Source organism: Nilaparvata lugens, chromosome X, assembly GCF_014356525.2.
Source record: "Nilaparvata lugens isolate BPH chromosome X, ASM1435652v1, whole genome shotgun sequence".
NCBI lineage: Eukaryota > Metazoa > Arthropoda > Insecta > Hemiptera > Delphacidae > Nilaparvata > Nilaparvata lugens.
In genome coordinates, this window is record NC_052518.1 from 84,696,596 (window position 1) to 84,713,193 (window position 16,598).

At 36.7% G+C, this 16,598-nt stretch overlaps 2 protein-coding genes across 2 annotated transcripts in view; both read right to left on the reverse strand.

Annotated features, from left to right (window-relative positions):
• Positions 1 to 16,598, reverse strand: part of LOC120354494 — a 148,200-nt gene that overhangs the window by 61,055 nt on the left and 70,547 nt on the right. The gene's annotated exons all lie outside the window — the stretch shown is intronic.
• LOC120354681 lies at positions 6,538 to 6,963 on the reverse strand. Its single transcript, XM_039442084.1, has one exon. The coding sequence runs from the start codon at positions 6,961 to 6,963 to the stop codon at positions 6,538 to 6,540; it is 426 nt and encodes a 141-aa protein (XP_039298018.1).

The window sequence follows — 16,598 nt, forward strand, 5'->3', positions numbered from 1 at the left end:
CTGGAAGCGGTTGTTGCAAGGTCAGTCGAGGTCTGTGCACTGTGCTGTGAAGGTCAAGCAACAGCTGGTAATACTACTACTACCACTACTACTACTACTACTTCTACTACTAATACTACTACTTCAGTGAGTACTGCAACTGCTACTTCTACCACTGCACCAGATCCTGGACCAACATTGGCCTGCAATGGAGCAAGCAGATCTATGTAAGTGTGGTGATTGTCAACTTGAAACCAGCAGTCAATGGATTGTACAACCATTTCTGGAGTTTGGAGATAAGTACCTACCAGAACCATTTGGAACAGCCCAAAACTTTCTAGAGACACTAACATCCTTCTTTCAAGACACTGAAGTGTCAAGCTGTTCAGATTTATGCGAGCAAGCAGTCATCTTAAAATTCCCATTCTGCAGAGGATTCTGCAAAATATATTATATATATATATTATATATATATATATATATATATATATATATATATATATATATATATATATTATATATATTTATTTATTTATTTATTTATTACTGTGTATCAATAAAAGAGTGTATATATTGTTTTTTCAAGATTGTTGTATTATTACATACAACCTTCAACTGCTAGAGTAAGTGATCCTACACTCTGCACTACCAGAAGTGTGTAACTGCATAAAGCTTTCAACTCTGTACAAGAGTTCTATCAGTGCAAGGTATGAGATGAAGCTTGATTCAAAACATCTTGAATTATTGGTTAAGAGCTTCATCTTACACCATACACTGTGAAATTTGTGAGCAGGATGTAAAGTGTTTTACATCATCATGCTCTCTCTCTACCCTACTCTCCATGAGTGAGAAGGGTTATAGTAGAATGAAGAAGAAGATATATAGTTGAAAAAAATATATAGTTTAATAAGAAAAGAAATAATAGAAGATATTTTATGAATAAAGAGATATATAAGTTAGGAAAAATATGTACAATATAAAGGAAAATTATGAAAAAATAAATAAATTATATATACAAGAATAAGATATATATACAATATGAAACAATAGAAAGAAAATAGCCATAAAAAGAGATATATAAAAAAATGTACAATTGTAGAAAATTATAAAAAAGAATAAAATTATAAAACAAGAAATATGAAATATATACAATATTGAAAAGAAAAAGAAAAATGAAAATATACACACACACACACACATGCATAGACTATGTACTCTCCAATGAGCAGTATATGGCGTATGCAAATGATTTACTCCAATTCGTTGAGAGCATCTCCAATGAATTGGAGTAAATCATTTGCACACACCCTAGGTATGGCAATTTCATGATAGCCTCCTGACTGTAGAAGGAGAAGAGCCAGATCTCTGTCGATTATCGGGTAGTTGTTGTGACTCTCCCAATAGACCACAGTCCGTGCAGGTCTCCTTTCCACATGCAGGAGAGATGGCATGGCTAGCTCATAGACAGTACGTAGCTGTAGATGGAGAAAGACCATCTGGCCCCATGCCTCGCTATACTGGGCAGTGGAGGGTACATAATCAAGCAGCAGATTCTCCATCATTGCCAGCCTGTCCAAAACCATTGTACAGTGAAACTCCTATAAAAGACCACCCCCTCAAGGCAACCACTTCTAAAAACGACCATATTTGTGGAACAGAAAATAACAGAATGTAAATCTATATAAATATATTCCCAAAGACGACCACTCCCCCACCCCGACCACGACCACACGATTTTGTCACGACCCTACACAATAGTGTACACTTTCACCTCTCTCAGGCGACCATTTTTCTCAGAACTTCAGTGTTCTACAACCTTAAACTTCCTCTCTCATAAAGGCCTACATACAGTACCATCTGGCATTCTTGGATAGTCTGGACAGAGTTCTATAGTATGACTCTATTCTATTGCATGGCTCTCCAGTGCCATACAACACATCTAACAATAGATTGACTGCATTCCTTCCAGAGGCCAACTTACGAGCTGTCCACACTCTTCCAGTTGACATTTAGCATTCGTGTGAGCAAAACGTCTAGTACAGGTTCTTAATTATTTTTGTTGAAATGCCTCACACTACAAAAAAATTGTGCAAACAAACTTTTTTAACATTGGAGACACGCATCAAAGATAGAAGATAGTGAAAAGGGCTTGTCACAGAGGTATCTTGCGGAAAAGTTCCAGTGCAGCAAAACAAAAATTCAGCAAATTTTGAAAAATAAAGAACATTTGAAAGAAAAGTGGTTTCAAAATGGGAATAGAGACAGTAAAATGGAAGCCTCTCAAGTGTTTTATAAAATCAATGAATCGACTTAAGAATGGTTTAAGTGTGCTTGCAGTAGAGGTTTGCCAATAAGTGGTCCAATTATTCAAGAAAAAGCTCCAACGTTTGCGAAACCTTTGAAAATTGATGAGTTCATGGCTAGTAATGGATGGTTGAATAAATTTTGTACTCGTAACAGTATCGTTTTCCGGGCTATAAGTGGTGAAAGCTCCAATGTGAGTGCAACAGATGTCTGTGAATGGATGAGTAGGGTACCTGACATTGTGAAAAATTATGAATTATGGAATGTGTTCAATTTAGATGGAACAGGTCTTTTCTCCCGTGGAATACCAGATAAGTCACTAGTTGTGAAAGGTGCACAGTGTGTTGGGGGAAAAAAATCAACAGAAAGACTAACAGTTTTATTTTGTATAATGCTGCTGGAGAAAAGGAAAAGCCCTTGAACATTCACAAATCTCTGAGACCAGGATGTTCAAAATTTCAATTCAAAAAATAATTTATTCCGCACAACATAATATTATTACAAAAAATTGTACCATCTAACAATACAAAAAAATACTGATGAAAATTATATGTTTTGCTTCAGATGACAAAAACATAAAGCGAAATAAATATGAGCACACCTAGGCATAAGCCCTATTGGAGTGCACTTCTCTTAAAATAAAATAAATTTAAAGACTAGAGTAGTAGGACCGCTACGCTCTACACATGAAATAAACTTTATTTATGTGAAAATAATTAATTATAAATTTACCAGTGTTACGGTCTTCATAATGCGTATTATACAGGTCTTCATAATCTATTATAACAATTGTAATGTTATTGAATGAATTTCCATTGATTTTCATGGAAAAAATTAAGTTAAATGGAAAAAATAATATAGTAAAATAAATAAAAATATTCAAAAATGTTTTTAGTGGACAGCGAATTAAATTATGAAAACAGAAAGACAGGGAAAAAACCACTGACTCAAGAATAAGATTATACTGCCTAATATTTATACTAATGTACAATCCTCAAAAAAGATTCACAGTCATTCAATGTGAACAGATAGAACTTCAAACTTTTAAGAAATATATTGAATGGGACTGAGGTATTAAATTTTCTTGAAATTAAATTAAACATTCTAGGTGCATTGAAAGAAAATGAATGTTGAAAAATTGTTAAATTAGATTGGGGAACTTGAACTAAAACCCGTCTGAAGTCATATCTGATATCCCGAGTAAGATTTGCATTGAGGCTTCTTAGAAAGAATAGCTTTAGTACTTTGAAAACATAGAGATTTCTGATTGGAAGTATCTTAAGCTGAAAAAACAGTGGCCAAGAATGATCAGTTCTGAGTGATCTGGTAATTATACGTATAAATGATTTTTGAAAAATAATTATGGGATTCAGTGTTGTGACATAGGTTCCACCCCACAAAACAATACCATAGCTCATACGAGAGTTAATAAGTGCATGGTAAGCATTCAATAATACACGTGTAGGACACAAATCCCGTAGCATGTAAAAGCTCCTTATTCCTCTACAAAACTCCTTTTTCAATTTCGCCACATGATTTTTCCAAGACAATAAAGAGTCGATAACTAAACCTAAGTATTTAAAAGTATTCACAATGTTAATTGTTAGACAGTTACAGTTATTAACAACAGAGCAGGAATAGCTATGATAACACAGATCTGTATCAAAAAATAAATTTCCCCTCAAGTTAAAGATCATGTACTTAGTTTTTTCACTTAAAACCATGAAATTTTTGCTGAACCAATAATTCAAGACTCTTAAATCAGCGCTCATTCTTGTGTATATTGTATTGCATGCTACATCTGAATATGTGAGTGCAGTATCATCTGCAAAAGCAGTCAACCTTCCATTCAATTTTGCATCACATAAATCATTTATATAAACAAGAAATAGAATAGGTCCCAAGACTGAACCTTGGGGCACACCATAATCTATATTCTTGAAACTACTGTAGCATCCCCCTACCCTCACACACTGCTTTCTGTTTCGAAGATAGCTATGAAACCACTTGTATGGTAAGCCTCGTACCCCAGCTGCATATAACTTATTTAATAAAATTGAATGATCCACTGTATCAAATGCTTTAGTGATATCTAGATATAATGCTGAACATTTTTTACCCTCATTTATACTCTCATAGATATCCTCAAAAAATGAAACTAAAGCATCTTCGGTACTCAGGCCCTCTCTGAAACCAAATTGATTTTTACTAAAATAATCTATTTTTTTGAAAAAACCTATCAATCTAATTTTTATAATCTTTTCAAAAATCTTGGTGAAAACTGACAATAGAGATATTGGACGGTAACAATTTGGTTTCTCTCTGCTGCCCTGTTTGAAAAGTGGGATTACAATAGCAACCTTCAAGCAGTCAGGAAATTCACCACTCATCATGCTCCAATTAAAAAGCCTACTCAAAACACCAGCAATCTGAATGGAAATTCTCTTAACAATGTAACTGCTTATATTGTCAAACCCGGGAGCTTTATTGTTTTTCAAACCGGCTATTATCTTGAGAATTTCAGTTTCATTAGTGGGAATGAAAAACAAGGAATGCAAAATATTTTTATACTTGAAATGGGAATTAAATACTGCATTATTCTCTACATTAATAATTGAATGTCTTAACTGTTGCGGTATTTTAATGAAAAATGAATTAAACTCTGTAGCAATACGTTTTTTATCAGTGATTGTCTCTGAATTGATTTCTAAACTTATAACATCATGCTTTGATTCCCGATCTCCTATCAAGCTGTTTACTATTCTCCATTGAGTTTTTAATTACCTGAGCAATTATCAAATTTTTTCAAGTAGTACTGCTCTTTTGCTTTTCTCAGATCGGATTTTAATTTATTTCTGAATGTTCTGTAATATTCTTTCAAATTTAAATCATGTGGTCTTGAAATCGTAAGTTTGTACAGTTTTTTCCTTCTATTGATTCCTTTAAATAAATAGTCAGAAATCCATGGAGTTAATTTATTATTGATAAAAACACTTTTTCGGGGTCTACTGCATTTACACTTATCTATTGAGTCTGATAATAGCTTGGTGAACGAAACGAAAGCAGCTGAGACGGAGTTCTTATCTAAGACGCTCTCCCATTGCAAACTTTGTAACTCTACTTTCAGTTGATCGAAATCAATCACAAGGCTGCTTCTTTCCGTGGCATCTTTAACGTGATAACGTTTTCTTATATCTAGCTCTAGACGTACCATTGAATGGTCAGTAATTCCAAGGTGCAGTACTATAGCATTATAATCAACTAATTGTTTTATTTGGTTGAATCGGATGAAACAATGATCTAAACAACTCCGACTATCACCAACTATTCTTGTAGGCTCATTTATAAGGCAGTCTAATCCGTGGCTAGCCATCTGGCTAAGATAAGAATCAGCTACTCTATCATCAAGCAGTAAATTGCAATTTATATCTCCGGTGAAAATAATATTCTTTCCTTTTAGAGAAGCTATCATGCAATCGATATCATCGAGAAATTCCTGTATTGGAATACTATGTAAACGGTAAACTGCCAAAACAATGAATTCAATGTTATCATCACAACAACTAAGCTGCAAACAGTCGGCTGACCGCTTATCTGAGCTACCTAAAATGCTACATCTGTATTGTGATTTGGCGTAAACTATTACCCCTCCGGCTCGATAGTTATCATTACAACAACCATAAGCATTGTAACCATCAATTCGAAACAAGTTTATCTCATCGGTAGATATCCATACTTCAGTTAGTATTATAAAGTCCAGAGATATTTCAAAGTTATTTAATTCAACTAAAAACAAATCAAAGTTCTGCCTTAGGCTACGGATATTCTGATTTATAAAAACTAGAACATGATTAGAATCAGACATTGAAAGAATGTGACAAATTTATTATTACTGTAGAATGAACTGATACTAAGAACTTTGTTTTTATACTCATTCTGTGAGCTTGCCTTCTAGCAATAAAGACAGAGATTGATATTATTTCCAATTTAGTAATAGAGAGATTAAAAGAAATGTAAAACAATAAAGAGATTGAATAATGTGAAAGAAATAAGCTTTTCTTATAATATCTATATATGTCTTTGAATAAAGAAACTAATAAAAAATACCTACAAGTAATGGGTACTTCGGTCTCACCGTGACAACAAAAGTAAGAGTAACGAAAACAAGAGTATAAAAAATAAAAATAAAAATATGGCTTATCAATTTAAAACAATGCAAAAAATAATAGAATAACATAAAAGTAACAAAAGGACTTACAAATCTTTCAGGTCTTCAATTTTCCTAACAGTTATCACATTTGATCCCTGTTTCTTTCTTAGAAAAATTTTACCACTTCTGACCCATAGATACTCAAAGTTCTTATCTTTTTTCACTTGTCGGGCCGCATTGTAGAGGCTACGCCGAGCAGGTGACAGGCTCTCATTAATGTAGATCGGCACCGCGGGTCCTGAGGTCAGACCCATGTCATGCGTGTTGAAGTTGCGCTTCACGCGGCGTTTCTGGAGTAGCTCTTCTGAATCCAGCCTCCGTACCATTTTTACAATGATACCAGGATGCTTGTCAGACCCCACCCTGGAACGCAGGCGATGGCATGCATCTATCATCTTGTCCTCTATTGGATACCCTAGCGAACGACCCACATCTTTGACGATTGCAACAACATTTTCTCCTTTCTGCATCGGTACTCCATGTATTTCTACTGTGTTACGACGCGAGTACTGCTCACAATCCTCAACCCTCAGCTCAAGATCAGCTATCTTCCTTTGAAGCCCTTATTTTCACTTCTCAGTTCATCCACCGTTTTCACCAACTTGGAAATTTCACCTTTCTGCTCCTCGACCGTCTTCCTAGCTTCTGCAACTTCATTGTGACAGAATTCTATTGAAGCGCCGAGACTAGTTTCCACACGCTTAAAGTCCTCCCTAAGCTCTTCAATAAGTTTGATAACGTCATCAAATGTTACAGTTCCCTTGGATTCTAGCGCCATACTCTTTCGACGTTGCTGGGAACACGGCTTGCATCGCCACAAGTCGCCCTGCTCCATTAAATAATTTACGTCCTCAGCGGATAGGCTAACGCACTTTCCATGGAAGTTTTTATGGCAGTCGCAACATGACACTTTCACTTTGATGGCCTTAAGCGATTTCAGACAGGTGTTACAGCTATCAGACATGATATTATGAAAAATATTTAAAGTTGAATAAAACAGATTTTTAGAACTAACTTTGATGCACACCGTAACAAGAACACTTTTATCGAAAACAGCACTACAAAAGATAACGAGAGCGGCAGTAGTAAGCGTCCGTCCTGCTCAAAGTCTCAATCATAACTGAATAACGGATGTTTTCTGAAGAAGGACTTGATGGCATTAGGAGTACACTGGTATGCCAACAAGAAAGCTTGGATGATGTGTATAATTTTCAAAGACTGGTTGGACAAATTTAATGAGAAGATGAAAAATGAGAACCCGCATATCCTACTGCTTTTGGATAATTTATTTATTCATTTATTTATTTATTTATTTATTCATTCACAATATCACATCAGAAACAAAAGGTAATGACCCAAATATGTTTCCTTAACACAACAATAAGTACAGTATACAATATTCAATCAAAACAAAAAAAAAAGATACTAAAACTAACGTTTGAAAAGAAAGAAAATAATACTTAGAGAACTACTTCTTAAACATTCCTTAATAGAGTTGATGGTGAAAGTGATGGTGAAAATGAATATATGAAGTAATGAAGGATAGGTGCTTTCAATAAAGATGATGAGAGAGCATGCCGTCTCATATGAATGATAGGATGAGGGTGATAATGATAACTGCCAGCAAAAAACTTTGAGAATAAGGGGAAAGTAAGAATAAAATGAGTTTGAATGTGCAAATAAATAAAAATTAATATTAAAAGAGTGATATATTTAACAATGATAGAAATATCAGCGGAAATTATGACCTCTGATTAAAAATTCAGTTATTCTGATTCTCTCTCAGAAGCATCGTTATTGTGCGCTTGAAACTTAATGGGCCATCAGAAAACACGTCCACCCCACAGCCAAGTCCATTCAACAATCTTGGCATGTTGTTCAGGGGGGAAACCTACACCTCTGTACTGCGAATAGGGGATGCCATCTTTGCCTGAGAGTGGGCACGGCGAATCCAATTTTTCCCAGGAGATAAGAAGAATCAACCTCATTCGTTAGTATCTTACGGAAAAGAATCAAAGATGATACCTCTCTCCTGAGCTTAAGAGCATCAACTTCAAACAATGATCTTAATCGACGTGTAGGAAAACCCCTCTCACAGGTATGCCCGAATTTTTTGAAGAAGAATAATCTTAGAAATTTATTTTGCATTCTCTCAAGTTTTATTACATAGGTGATCTGATAAGGACTCCATACTGGCGCTGCATACTCGAGCTGGCTTCGAATCAAAGACTTGAACAAGTATAAAATGAGCTCTCACCTCTCGAAGCTTCAGCATGTTCTAAAAACAAAGCCCATCATCTGATTGCACTTTGATAACAGGTGTTCAATGTGCTTATCAAAATCCATATGAGCATCCATAATCACTCCCAGATCCCTATACTCTTGCGAATGGTCCAACAAAATATTACCAATATTGTAGTTATAATGGAAAGGTTCCCTCTGGCTGGTAAACGATACCACCTTACATTTTGCCACATTCAGCGTGAGTCTTGATTCCAAACACCACTTCTGCTGTGCATCAATATCTTTTTGAAGCAACGGAAACAGTCATCAACAGACCTAATCTATCTAAATATTTTGGTATCATCTGCAAACATGAGGCACTCCGAGCTATTCAGCACACTAGGAAGGCCATTTACATATAACAAAAACAACAAAGGACCACGATTGGAACCCTGTGGTACCCTTAAATGCAACATTAGGGCTCGGATTGACAATGATTGAAGCAAACAAATTGAACTCTATTTGAAAGGTAACTCCTCAAAAAGACCAAAGCACCCTCATCAAACCCGAGACACTCCATTCTATTGAGCAGAATACCGTGATCCAAAGTATCAAAGGCCTTAGAGAAGTCCATATATATCACATCAACACGACCCCCAACATCCAAAACCCTCGACACCTTGTCAACAAACTCTAGAAGGTTTGTTACCGTTGAACGACCAGGGAGGAAACCCTGTTGGGATTGAACAATCTTGGGTTGTACATATGAAAATATTTGCTTGTACAGGATCCTCTCAAAAATCTTTCAAAAAGCAATTGGTCTATAATTACTCGCAAAAGACCTGTTTCTAGACTTGAACACTGGTGTCACCCATGAGCACTTCCAGACCCCAGGAAATTCGGATTTACGAATGCACAAATTGAAAATGTAATGCAATGGGCCACACAAAAATTCCCAGCAACCCTTGACAACAAAAGTGGGTATCTTATCAGGGCCTCCAGTAGTTCGAGAGTTGAGCAACTTAATTGCATCAACCACATCCTCCCTTGAAATGTGGGTGAGACTAAAGGGATCACAAGGAGTCTGTCCGGCAACCCTCCCAGAGTCCACCAAGGGTTCAGCATCCATTGCTGAAGCATTGGACGAAAACAGATCAGCAAAAGCATTAGCAGTATCAGCACCCTTGTATATCCTATCATTATGCTTGATAAATTCTTTGTTTAGATGAGAGAAATGCTTGTTTTTCACATATTTCCAGAACTCCCCTAGGTCACAACCAACCCTCTCTTCAACAGATCTTACATAGCTCGAGTAGGCTGTTGCTATCTTAGCTTTGACTCGGGATCGCACAAGTTTGAACTGCTCATCGTGGTACCTGGAGTAGCTCCGCTTCCTACTCAACCTATTTTTAAGCTTTAGGTCACTCATTAGGTATTTTGAGTGCTTGTATTGACTGACCACAGGAACATTAGCATCCAAACACATATATAGGATCTTGTAAAATTCCTCTACAGCAATTTCAACCTCCTGACTATTATAAAAAGGATCCGAGGACATGGAACTCAGAGTGTGATATAGATTCAAGAAGTCAGCACGCTTGAAGTTATAGTTTGCTGCACCTGCATCCGACTGACAACTCCCCTTCGCCATCACTGGCAGAGAAAGCGATATAGAAAGAGTTGGGTGATGGGCATCCTCATTGACCAATGGCAGTTTGTCTCTCACGATGCTCAACGGTAAGGGGGTATTTGCCAATACAAGATCAAGTGTTCTATTGTTATGGTTTGAGACAGAATTATAGGATACCAAGTCGAAAAATCCCATAAAAGTCGCCAATGACCTAGCAATTGCAGTTCCAGTCTCCAGCTGATAAATCATATTGCATATTTCCCTTATATTATAGTTGCCCAACAAAATACATTTATCAAGACCCAACAAACGAGCAGAGGATTCAATGAGTTCGAAATAATCATCATATATCTGCAAGCCAGAAGCTGGTGGAATGTACAACAGACTAAAAAAATTGCTTGATTCATGAATACGAACCCTAACCCAAACACTTTTGTAATCAGGATTCATGAGTGAGGTACATAGCTCCGCTGCGAACACCCTCTTAATGGCAATCAACACCCCACTTCCCCTGGTTAAATTACCTGACCGGTCACATCGAAAGATCTGATAATGGGAATCGAACAGCTCAGAATACCCAATACTTCCACAGAGCCACGTCTCAGTAAGAGCAATGATATCATAATCACATTCACACAGAGACACATAAAAATCATTGACTTTGGTGCGCAAGCCCCTCACGTTCTGATAATATATATTAAATTCAGAAGCACTCGACATGGCATAGAAGATATGAATATGGAACGACAGGAATTATGATGAGAGGAGATGATGAAAAATTGTGACTTATGTAATGATGAAATACAATATAATATAGAAATAAAAAAAAATTATTATTACACCACCAGCCGCGCCTAGCAGCTCTAAAAATGCATTATAAGCCATTGATAATCACAACACTACTCCAGACTGCAAACATGACAAATGATTATTTTTATCAAGACACCCAGATCTTCTCCATTCTCAAATATAAAAATAAACACATTAAAATAAGAGAATTAATAGTGGAAAATTCGGTAACCATTAGTTGAATTTGATAAAAATGCGAATGAATTAAGTATAATAGCTGTTATTGAGTTAAGCAGTAATACAAGAGAAAAAATATATTGAATTAAATAGCAATCTTATAACCTTACTATGATAGAATAAAATTTACTTCACTAACAGAATGATAATTTACAGTAGCAATTTAGATTCAATTAAATCACAGAATGAAGGCCTGAGTACATAAACACATATATTATTGAATAACTAACCAATTAAGCATAGGCATCCAATTAAGCATGATACAAGGCTTCTCAATTACTCAACATCCCCTTAGGAGAATACTCTTCATACTTAAGAAAAAAAAACTAAGAATTTCACAGATAAGAAACCCATCAGAATGCTATTGCATGATAATAATCCACAAAAGTGAAAATGCGGCTTCCTAATCTAGATTATGGGTGGACACTATTATAGAGAATTGATAAACGTCGACTTTTTGATGAAAATTTATCATTAATCTAGCCAACTTGCGAAGAATTAGACATGTACTTATATGTACTACTCCTTCACACTTATCTAAAAAACAAAAAAACATCGTCAATTCTATTTGCAACTCCTATTATTTCCCTCATACATAGAAATAATTAATGCAGTTTTTTGCATTTGAAGAAATAATTGAACAGTAGACAATGACTCAAGCAGCAATGTAAACTCTTTCACATACAAAGTTCAAATGATCCGTTTTCAGAAAAAAAAATGATGAGGTATTAAACAGTGTTATCAGTACAATTAGTGCACTTATCAGAACTATGCATATCGGTGCCAACTGACTCGAACTTACACAAATCCTGTTGGAGCTGATAGTGTAGATTGTATCACCTTCTTTTCTCCTAATCTTTATCTTGCCAGCATTATTGACCCAAACATATTGGAAGTCCTTATCTCGCTGTAGCTTCTTGGCCTTGGCGAACAGCACCCTCCGCTTCTCAGTGAGCGACCTATTGATGTAGACGGGCGTCGCCTCCCCTGCTATGCCAATGTGTTGCGTATTTAGATTGCATTTGATTCTGCATTTCTGAAGCAGGGCTTCCGCGTCACCTCTGCGCACAAATTTCACAATTATTCCAGCAGAGGGGCTGTTATTCCTTTTTTTGAGTCTGTGACACGCATCAATGGATTGCCTTGAAATATCCAAACCCACAGATTTACAAACATTAATAACAGCACCTGTCACATCTTCGTTAGGAACGGAAGGAATGCCAAAAACCTCTAGTGTATTCCTTCTTGAGTACTGTTCAAGATTATCCATCTGCAATGAAACATCATCCAGTCTTTTACGGAGAATTTTGTTTCCACTCGTTAGTTCATCAATAATCCTTTTCTGGCCTAGGATAAATTCAGCCTGCTCGGACAAGGCCTGATAGTTTTTATCTATTTTCGCAGTGCACTCACGAATGGAACGAGAAATATCCTCTTGTAATTTCTGATTACTTGTGGTAATGAAGGTTTTCAGTTCATCTAGTGAAGTATTTAAAGTTTCTCGCGTAATAAAAGAGCTATCACCCATGTTAATAGTACAACTAGCTCGTACCGGTGTTGAATCACTTTTGCTACGTTCCACCCTGAATTTATTGAGACAAATATTACACTTCCACCCTGCAGGTCTACTAACCAGTTCTTCAATCTCCACCTCTCCAAGTTTCACACACTTTTCATGGAAGTAGGAGTTACATTGCCCACAAACGATCTTATCCCTACTATTCCTATTCACGGACAGCTTACAAACATCACATGTACTCATACTTGCTTAGAGTAGGATAGAATGGAACTCAAAAGCTTGCAGGTCCTATTAAAACTCTTTAAACCTTGAATATAATGCAAATCGACCACGTAAACAAATGCGGCGCGGCTGAAAGACAGTAGAATGTCAGTCCATTGCTTGCAGGATTTCACAGAATACCGATAACATCGGAGCACAACACAAATCAACTGCTTCCTTCAGTGGCTGAGCCCTAACTGATAATGCTACATGTCACAAATGTGATATTGAATACTCCAATATTCGACTCCAGTTCCTCCCTCCCAACATGTCTTCCAAACTGCAACCTCTGGACCAGGGCATCATTCAATCATTCAAATTGTTTTATTGCCGACATCTACTCTCTGCTCTAGTTGCACGAATGAATACAGCAGAAAACATTGATGAACTGATGGAATGAATCACAGTAGCTGATGCTGTAATGTGGATTGAAAAATCTTGGGAGTCAGTGCAGGAGAGTACGATTTCAAAATATTTCAATAAGTTTATTGAAAACTCTGATTCAATTGAACCTGTAATCAAGGATTTTGCAGAAGAAATAGAAGTCTTGAAACACCTTGGTCGGGAAATTGCAGTCAATGTCTTGACAGATGATGTTGATATTCCAACCAATGATGACCAGGACAATGACTGAGAAAAAAATTTGATTCAATCAGTGAATGAACCAATGACAAATGGTGACACTGATAATGAAGACGATGATGACAACAATGACGTGGATTCCGTAGCAGGCAAAGATATTCCACTGGTTCCCATCAACAATAGCTTCAAAATTATTTGTGGCTTAAAGAAGTTGGCAACTGAATTTAATGATGAAGTTCTGTTTGATATATTTGAGAAAGCTGAGTGCAGACTGGAAAGTGCTGTATTGAAGAAAAGACTGGCTGTACGTCAAACTAAAAAAACAACTTTTTTTCTCAAAATTAACTTTCATACATTGGTTACATGAATATTTTCCAAGTTGTAAATAGGAGTGTTGTTTATTGTGTATTACAGTAAATGTAAAAACTGACTTACTGTGAAAATGGAACAGACTATCCCTGCTGATATGTTTTTCAAGGCCAACATTCGGAAATTGCTCTTTGATGATCATAATGGTGAGTTGATTACAATGAATTTCGTATGAGCAGAACATAAATAAATCAATGTAATGAAGCATGTATTAAACTGTATTGTACTTTCTTTCAGACATTTTAAGCTAGAAACCAACTAGTAATCAAATGCCCCTTGAAAGACAGTTAGGCTTCATGTATGTTATGTTTTTACAGTAAATTATCTTTAATTACGTTTATTTAAAATGTACTGTATTAAAAAATATTATTGTACAGTACTAATATTGCCTTACTGAAGGCTCAAGTGTCTGTTTGGTGCTGTAGTATACTTATTTGCAAAACTAATTTCAAATGATAAGCTTCTTTCAGGGGAGTCTCAATTTTAAATTTGGTCATGTAGAACTCTATAAAAAGACCACCTCCCAAAACAACCATTTTTCCCGGAAACCATTGGTGATCATCTGAGGTGAGTTTCACTGTATTTGGATTTTCAAACAAGCTGTCGACAATTTCGATCACCCACATATAATTGTGAGGAAGGACAGGATAGTGGCATTGCTGGACCCATCACACCAATCTCACATGCTCCACTCAAAGAGCGGCAATATTGAGATGACCTCGTCCTCTGCCCCTACCCTGTCGTTCCCCGAAAATGGGCACATGCTCTCCCATCAGATTCATTCCTGCTGCTACCACGTCGTCCAACTGGGGTACTGCCTCGGGCGCCGCTGCAGCCTTAGGGTTGTCGATGTTGATGGCCACAACCTCTGGTGCTGTTGCAGCCATGGGGACGCCGAGCGCTGCTTCCAGCTCCTCCAGCTGTCTGAGAACTTCTTCTGGAGAATTCGGCAACACAGGGGGAAAGATGCCTTCCTGCTCCTGGAAGACGTTCTGCAGGAGCAGTTTGAGATCTTTATCATTGACAGGCATCTCGACCCCCTCTTGCATCATCGCCAACACAGCTGCTGCAGGGGCATCTTTGAAGATTGGATCAGGCCCCTGTGCAATACCCCCATGCTCGAGGGCAGGCTGCTGCTGCTGCTGTTGCTGCTGCTGAGGGCGGTAACAATGGCGATGCACTTGCTGGGCACATTGTTGTTCAAGATGGGCAACACCATGGGTCACCAGTCACTGCCGGCAAAGGCATCTTTCCTCCTGTTCTCGCCGGCGCTCCCAGAGCCATTGAAAGGCAATCACCTGTCGCTCCTGCAGTCCTCGGACCTCGTTGACATATGCATCACCATCAAAGCTGCTATTACCACTGGACGACATTGTAGCAGGAAGACACAGAGAGAGAGAGAGAGAGAGATTAATTGATTGATTGATTGAGTACTTTATGTAGATTACAATATATACTGGCTTATACACTTATATACAATAGCTTACAATACAGAAAAATTATAGATGAATTTACGTAATATAGACTAAGAAAATAATTATTGAAAGTATATGATATGAAAAAGTAATTTGTAATATAATAACTATAGATAATTATATTGTTATGCATCTACATAAATTGGCGGAGCTTTGGACATATCAATGTCCATTCTTCGGAAAGAATATTAAAAATATCCTCCCCACTAACTCTCTACCAGAGACAGAGAGAGAGAGATACTAGAAGCTAGTACTTGACTGGAAGTTTGAGAGCCAGATAAAATTTTCACCCATTATATATGGAATTCCTACTCCACGAATATGCAATTTTCAGGACAAACTGTTTTGTTTTGACAGTACTATCAATACTTTGAAATGTTAACTTGTTAACCAATCACCCAATTAGCACCATGCTATGCAAAAAAGCTGTATAATCATAACTTTGAAGATGCTGACATCATGGTCCAAGTAACTTGAAAACATCCTGTTTTGATGAACTTGAGGTCATTGTGCTATGATGAACTAGTTTGGTATCATGCTGTGTGCCAAAAGTTGTATAATCATGACTTTCAAGATGCTGAAGGTTGTAACAGCCTGACATCATGGTCCAATTAACTTGAAAACATCCTGTTATGATGAACTTGAGGTCATAGAGATATGATAAACTGGTTTATTATTGTGCTGCACAAAAAAGTTGTATAATCATGACTTTCAAGTTGTCAAAGGTTGTAACAGCCCTACATCATGGTCCAATTAACTTGAAAACATCCTGTTATGATGAATTTGAGGTCATAGGAATATGATAAACTGGTTTATTATCGTGCTGCGCAAAAAAGTTGTATAATCATGACTTTCAAGTTGCCAAAGGTTGTAACAGCCTGACATCATGGTCCAATTAACTTGAAAACATCCTGTTATGATGAACTTGAGGTCATAGAGATATGATGAACTGGTTTATTATTGTGCTGCGCAAAAAAGTTGTATAATCATGACTTTCAAGTTGCCAAAGGTTGTAACAGC